The following is a 7,519-nucleotide window of genomic DNA, read 5'->3' as shown; positions in this document are numbered from 1 at the left end:
CAAGGGAGGGAAAGAGGGAGTGATGAGTAAACAGACATGTGAGTGAATCAGTGTAAGTTCCGCAAGAGCCAGGGCTTGTACCTCCTGTTCAGGACCTCCTAATCAGTCAGTATTCAGTGTGGGAATGAATGGATGGACAAATGACCATTTGAGTGAATTAACAAGTAAATGCTGTGGGCACATCCAGCCTTGGCAGAAATTCAGGTTAATTTCCAGGGAGCAGATATGATCTCCCTCTTCCTTCCCCACCCCTGCCACCCAGCCCACTTTCCCTTCCCAGGTAAAAGATAGGGAAAGCTGATGGGGAGGTCTGCAGTCACCTCTCAGGTTCTTGATGAAGTCATCTAGTTTCATCTTGCGTTCAGCCTTGACGCTGGGACTGTACATGTCGGTATTGAGGAGGATGATGGCAAAAGCAAGGATGAAAATGGTGTCTGGATTCCGGAACTGGCGCACAAGAGCTGGGTTACACACACAGTACCGCTGGCTGCAGGACAGGAGGGGTCAGGGCCAGGGTCAGGCACCAGTAACCTCCACCTACCCACTATCCTCCCATCTGGCACCACCAACTCCTTCCTCCAAGACATACTCCCAAACCCTTTGGGTCTCTCGTCTTTCTTCAGAGTTTCCTCCAGACTAGCATGTAAAAATCACAACCGCTACCTTTCATGGAGTTTTGCCAGGGGATTTATGTACATTATCTCATGTAATCCTATCACAGTCCTGCAAGGTAGCTAGTAGCAGCCCCATTTTACAGATGAAGTGACTGAGGTCCAAAGTGGTAAGGTAACTTGCCCAAGGCAACAGAGCTGATAAATGGTGAAACCAGGATGAAAATGCAGATCTTTCTGACTACAAAGCAAATCCTTCTCCCATGTTGGGAAACAAGCTCTCAGTAACTCTTCTGTTTCTCCTCTAAATACCTCAAAGTGGTGGAGCCAGGATTTATACCCAGGTCTGATGCCTGATCCCCGAAGCATTCACAGAGGAAGATAATAGTTAAGGGCATGGGTCATGGAGTCAGACACATGAGTTCAAATACTGGTTCCACTGCTTATTCACCACATGACTCTGGGCTAGTTACTTACCTTCTCTAAACTTCCTATTTCTCATCTGCAAAATGGGAATAATAAGAGAAGCACCTACCTCACCAGGTTGTTGTGAGTATTCACTGAAATAATCATGTAAAGTGTCCAGCTCAGTACCCAATATCTGGCGAGCACAGTATCAGCTCAGTGAATATAAGCTGTTGTTGCTGATGCTGTTGTCACTTGTTGGATGCCCATGTCCCAGATGCTGAGCTGGATACTTTAGGCACATTACCTCTGATCCTCACAACTGCCTTGCAAGACAGGATTTATAACTTCCATTTTCTGGTTAAGAAAGTATAAGGCTCAGAGAGGTGACTTGTAGACATATCCTACACTGCCCCCCAAAGTAGGGAAGGGCAGCTTCAGGAGTGGGAAGTGGGCACACCTGAAGGCTTCGATGAGTCGTTCCACTTTCTGGGCCTCACCCTGAACCCGGATGTGGGATTGGAACTTCCGGAGTGCGTCATCCAAATCCATGGAGGAGAAATCCATCTCATCCACCACACAGCTGAGGAGCAGAGAAGGGTGTGTGGAACTCTCAATTTCCCTGCAGAAAACCTCTGACCCACCCTGACCTGCTCCAATGAACCAACACCCCCACTGATAGACTTCCAAAATCTGGACCTGTGGCCTAAGCAAGTACTTATGAGGATAGAACGTCTGAAATGGAATCCATCCCAAAAAGTCCAGGCCAGACACATGGTTACTAACGGTCTGTTCCGTCAACCCACTCATATCAGGGATGGGAAAACTGAGGCTCAAAGCAGGCCAAAGGACAAGCATGCCTTGCCTGGGGCCACCCAGAAGACTTTAGGACTAGTTCCAAGAGAGATAAGATCTCTTTGCGGCAGAGAGGTATGGGAGCAGGAAGGTCTATTCATCCTGTTTTGCAAAGTTTATCTCCCTCCTGCCCTCCTTTTCCAGGAACCCCTGGCCCAGTCTTCCCCAGCCTGGGGTCCTCACTCCAACACATCTCTGTTGAACTGCTTCTGCCGGTTCCCTAGGAATTCCCCTATCATCTGCCGGCTCAGGCCTTTCCGTTCCAGGATGAAGTGAGCCACTCCCACCGGCGTGTCTGACAGGAAGCCCCGCTCGATCAGATACTGGATACCCTTCTCTGGCTTCCTGCAGAAAGAGGGGAGGTAGATGAGATGACTGTCCTCCTGGAACTCTGCCCCCGTCCCATTTCTTGAACTAATTTTGGGCCCAACCGTGTCCTCAGAGAACTAAGGAAGTCGAATATATAACTTGGTCCACTCCCTTCATGGTACAGGTGAGAAAACTGAGGACCAAGGAGAAGACAGTTTCCCATTTCACAGTGCTTCAAAATTCCAAGGTATCCTCAACCCAACTTCCTCCTGCACTGGAGCCACACTACAATTGAAAGAAAATTAAGATCTAATGAGAGCCTGCTGTGTGCCAGGACCTTTGATATTCCTCACAGGCACCGAGGAGTCCTGGGAGAAAGCCTGAGTTCCAGGCTAAGTCCTTCTCCCTGAGTCACAGACCCTCAGAGTAGGAGAGAAGTGAAAAGATTACTTTGTCCGCATCCCACATCCCACTCAGACAGGTATCACCCAGCCTCTGTGAGTGTTTCTATAGACAAGCTGCTCCCCATTTTCCACTAGGCCATATCTGGGTCTGAGCTATCCCATATTCAGAACCCCAGAGCCTTAGGGTCCTACGAGGCTAGAATTTGGAAGACTTTGGTGCCACAGGAGTCTCAGATCCATCACTTACTACGCATGACTTGGGACAATTGCCTTTACTTCTCCAAGCCTCAGTTCCTTCTCTATAAAATAGGGACACGACTACCAACCTTCCTGAGTTATCCTGAGAACTAAATATAGAAGGCCATGTCTCATAGGCTATGAAGATGTTAAGCATTTGTTTTCTAATTATTTTCTAATCAAACGTCACACTCCCATTCCATTGCTAAGCACCTGGCACAAGACCAGGTACCTAGAAAGAGCTCGGTCCTGGTCACTGACTAGTCCAACACAGCACCCTGCCCCTAACACCTCAAATATCCACACCCTGCTAGTTAATAGATAGAAACACTGAAGCCCAAGGAAAGGACACACCTTGCCCAGGGCTACCCAGTGAGTCTGGCCCAAGTCTCCCGTTTCTGAGAACAGGGTTCTTTATACACCACATCGCTTCCCTACCAAAAATGGAAGGTGGGCGACCCAAAGTTCAGAATCCATCCTATAGACAGAGAACTAGGGCCCAGAGAGGGAAGCATCTCACCCAAGATGACACAGCCAGTCAGAAGCAGAACTAGGACCAGAACTGCCTCTCATGGGGGTGGGGGCAGCTTTCTACTGTTGTCACCCTATTGCCAATTCTTTTCCCTGAACAGCTGAAGAGAAACACCATCCACAAAATGAGAGGATGGTGGCAGCAGGATCACTGCCTCCAGGGGTCAAAGTGTCAGCAGCAGGGTAGGAAGGGGTGAGGGAGTGGGAACGGGAGCACGTACTTATTGAAGAGGTTGAGGCCGATTCGGTAGTGCCGCCTCTGCACCACGTCATTGTTGAAGGCTGGCGAGTCCCAGCTGTGCCTGGTCTCCCGCTGGTAAGTCTGCTTGCACAGGCCGGTGGCTGGAGGCTCCCTCAGGCTGTCCCGCGAAGAGGAGCCAGAGCTGCAGTTGATGGTCTCGTTGGAATTGCTGGAGCTCTCAAGGCTCTCATTATCTCCACCATCAGAGTTCTCGCCTGCTGCCTCGCACTTCCCCAACCTCCGACCCCCAGCCACACCACTGGGCCCAGTGCCACTGTTGGGGGCTGGTGGCAGGGGCCCTGGCGGGGCTGGAGCTGGGCCCTCCGGGGCTGGGTAGTGGCGGTGTGGGATCGGGGCCCTGCCTGGTGGCCCCTTGTGCTTCAGGGTCCCATGGGGGCTGCAGCCATCAGCCTCATACACGAGCTGACGGTGGACAGAGCCGCGATCTGAGCGGTCACTCAGGTCCACGGAGCTATCACTAGGAGGCTCGATAGTAAGCAGGGGAAGGTGGGCAGCTCGCAGCCGGAAATCCCGGCATTCCAAGCACCCAGGACCCCTGCGAGTGCCTTCCTCACGGCTACCATCTTCCCGGGTCCCTGGTGGCACTGGTGGAGGAACTGGTGGGAGAGGGGCGGGTGCCCAGAACTCAGGCCGGCCCTGGGGTGGGGGCTCTGTGCTGGGCAGTCGCTCAGGGGATGGTGGGGGAACTGGGTCATCCAAGTAGAGGGGAAGGTCACTGAAGGATGTGGCCGAGCTGTCCTCTTGCTGTTCCTTTGACTCTCGCTTCTCCAGCTGGGCTGACCCTGGCTCCTCAGACATGGGCCCCGATGGGTGGCAGTTCAAGGCCTCGTCAATGGATTCAGCCAGAGACTTTACCTGTATGGGAGAAAAGGGGAGGAGGGAAAGGGAGGAAAGATGAAGGATGGTGGGATGGTGGGATGGTGGAAGGGTGGGAATGAGGGAGGGAGGGAAAGAAAAAGGGGGGAATCTTCCTGGTGGGGCAGCCAAAAAAAGGGCTTCCCCTCCCCGACCTCCACAGATTCTCTGTAGCATATAAAATAACTCCCAGGGAGACACTGTGAGCTCACAGGAGCTGGAACTAATGCCCACAACTTCCCTCCTCAGATATCCCAATACCTCCTTCATGTCCATGTAGACCCAAGCCAAATGCCACCTCCTCCCTGATCCAAGCCACATTCCTGCCTCTGCCTTCCCTTAGGGTAAACCAAAATCCCAGCTGCCTCTGGGCTCCCAGAGCCCTCTGTCTGGTTCTCTCTTAGGAAATCCATAATTTTTAGCCTCGAGAATCTGGACCATGGCTGGTAACTCTGCCTATGGTTTTCAGCCTCCAAACTGGCCCCTAATGATCCCTGCCTCCTGGTATTCACACCCTCGTGTACCATAGTATCCCAGGGTTGGTCTATGGGACTGATAGCATCCGGCAGCAGTGATGGGATGTCACTTCTGAGATTAGGCTATGAAAGACTGCAGCTTCCATCCTGAGCACTCTCGCTCACTTGTGCTCCCTCTCTTAGACCCCTCACTCTGGGGAAAGCCACACTGTGAGCAGTCTTGTAGAGAGGCCCATGTGGTAAGGCCCTGAATTCTCCTGCCAACAGCCAAGAAAGTGAGCTTGGAAGCAGACCCATCAGCCCCAGTCAAGTCTTCAGAGCCTACAGTCCTGCCCTACAGCTTGATCACAGCTTCATGAGAGACCCTGAACCAGAACCACCAGTCAAGCCACTCTGAGATTCCTGGCCCTCAAAAACTATTTGTTGTTTAAGCTCAGTCTTTACATTCAGTTTTAAGCTACTAAATTTTGGGGTCATTTGTTATGCAGCAATAGATAATGAATACACTTCCCCATCAGACTTGAACAGCACTGAGAGTTGGGCCCAGGCCAGATTGTGAGCCCAATGCTCCATTACCCGCTTGAGGGATGGGTCCAGGCCAGGTTTCTCTCTTTTTAGCTCAGCTTGACACACATTGCTTGACACAGAAGAGATGTTCAATTAAATGTGTTGTATGAATGAATAAATGACTGATTTCGATCTTCCCTTTAATCCTTCTTTCCTTCTCTCTCCCCGCCCCTGCCCCCCCCCCACCCCCAACACACCTCCAGGGAAGCATGCCCAGGTTTATGGCAGGGCCAGGTCACAGAGGTTAGAGCAGAATGATTTCTCCTCTTATAAACTTTCTTTTATTCATTCATTCAACAATTTCTGCCAAATACCTCTTTGGTTTTAGGAAGGAAACTAACATGTATTTAGCAGCTACCATGTACTATGTGCTTTCAGATATACTACCTAGCTGAACTGAACCTTCCAAACAGCTCTAAAAAGAAGGTCTTATCTCCATTTTATTGATCATGTTTCAGTGGGGTTAAACAGTTTGCCCAAGGTCACATAGCTCGGAAATAGCAAAACTGGGATTTGCAGCTGATCAGCTATGCTGACACACTACAAGCCTAGAGTGATCTCCTACCACTATCACTGCTGGTTACATTCCCACCCTTTCCTGCTTTTGCTGATGCAATGCCTATGCAAGCAACACCCTCCCGACTATCTCTAACTTGCTAACTCTAAACTGTCTGCTAAGGCCCAGGTCCAGTGCTGTTTCCTCAAAGAAGCCTGCCTGGTCCTCCCAGAAGAAAGTTTCCTCTCCCTCCTCTGGATTCCCATGTGATCCCTTCTCATGGCTCTGAGCACATTCTTTCAGGAGACAGTCCTGTGCACATGTGTCTGCTATTTCCTACTGGCTTGGGGAGATCCTTGAGAAAAAGAACCCTGGCCGGTTCATCTGTCTCCCACATGGCACCCAGCACAGAGCCTGGTCCATGGTCGTATGGTATAAGGGAAAACTTTGGAACCAGTCAGAGCTGAGTTCCAATCCAGTTTGAAAGTCACTTCACCTCTCTGGGCCACAGAGCCTCAGTCTCCTCCCCTGTAAAACCAGGATAACAACACTGGTCTGGAAGGTCATTATGAGGCATATACAGCACCTGGTACAGAGTAGGAGCTCATCACCTGTTAGGCCTTTATCTGATAGTGGCTCACTTTCCAAAGAGTGAGAACTTTAATTTTCTTATGTGTTCTAGACACCCAGATTTTTAACTTGCTTGTTTAAACGATATAATTTTTCTCTTGCCAATCCTTTCTCATTATTCTCACAGTCCCTATGCAGATGGTAGCTATTTGTTGTTATCAAAAGCTTGTTGGGCAACTTCTTTCGGTTTGAAGTACAGGTAAAAAGGCGTAGGAGTAGCCATAGCACAGGGATGGGGAGGAAAGGCCCTTTTCAGGGATGCTGACCTGTTTGGAGAAGGAGTCCTCAAGCTCTGTGATGTCATTAGAAAACTCTCCAGATGTGGTGACGGAGCTTCCCCCACCATCGATGCCCCCTCCACAGGAGCCTCCATATGGGAGCCCCCGTTCAAGCCGGTGGCTCCGGGCACCAGCCATGGCACCCTCGTCCAGCGAGGCAGGCTTGCCCTCGAAGTACGCGGGGTTCTGTGCCTTCTCATATTCCTCAAAGGAGAACTGCATCCGCATGTTGGAAAGGATGATGCGGCGGGACATGCGGCTCTCTGAAGCTGAGCTGCGGAGCCGCTCAAAGTTCTTGTTCATGCGGTACTGGCGGAAGGCCGTCTGGATGGTCCTGGCAGCCCTGCGGCTCAGGAAGGAGCCCCCATACTTCCTCTCCAGCATTTCCACCTGGCAGGGGAGGGTGGAGGGGAACAAGGTCAGAAACTCACTACAGCCTCCTCATCTCCCTGGGCCTCAACCACACCACCGCCCGAGTCACAGCTAACTGCTTACAGCTGCCTGGATGCACCAGGCTGGGCTCTCAGTGTCGTGTTCTCACTTTAATCTCAGATAGCACATGTCACACGGGACTGAACTGTGGGTTTTTTTTTTTTTTTTTTT

General features: G+C 51.0%; 1 protein-coding gene across 2 annotated transcripts in view; it reads right to left on the bottom strand.

The window, feature by feature from the left end:
* Positions 1–7,519, bottom strand: part of IQSEC2 (IQ motif and Sec7 domain ArfGEF 2) — a 78,348-nt gene that overhangs the window by 11,085 nt on the left and 59,744 nt on the right. For both annotated transcript variants that reach the window (XM_007457343.1, XM_007457344.1), the window contains exons 4-8: positions 6,905–7,306; positions 3,574–4,469; positions 2,055–2,216; positions 1,477–1,599; positions 321–487 (exon numbers count right to left, since the gene is read on the bottom strand). In XM_007457343.1, coding sequence (XP_007457405.1) covers positions 321–487; positions 1,477–1,599; positions 2,055–2,216; positions 3,574–4,469; positions 6,905–7,306 — 1,750 coding nt within the window. The remainder of the gene's footprint in view (positions 1–320; positions 488–1,476; positions 1,600–2,054; positions 2,217–3,573; positions 4,470–6,904; positions 7,307–7,519) is intronic.

This window comes from Lipotes vexillifer, unplaced genomic scaffold (genome assembly GCF_000442215.2).
Source record: "Lipotes vexillifer unplaced genomic scaffold, Lipotes_vexillifer_v1.1 scaffold1263, whole genome shotgun sequence".
Classification (NCBI taxonomy): Eukaryota; Metazoa; Chordata; class Mammalia; order Artiodactyla; family Lipotidae; genus Lipotes; species Lipotes vexillifer.
Note: the sequence above shows the minus strand (reverse complement) of the source record. Positions and strands in the feature narration are given on the sequence as shown.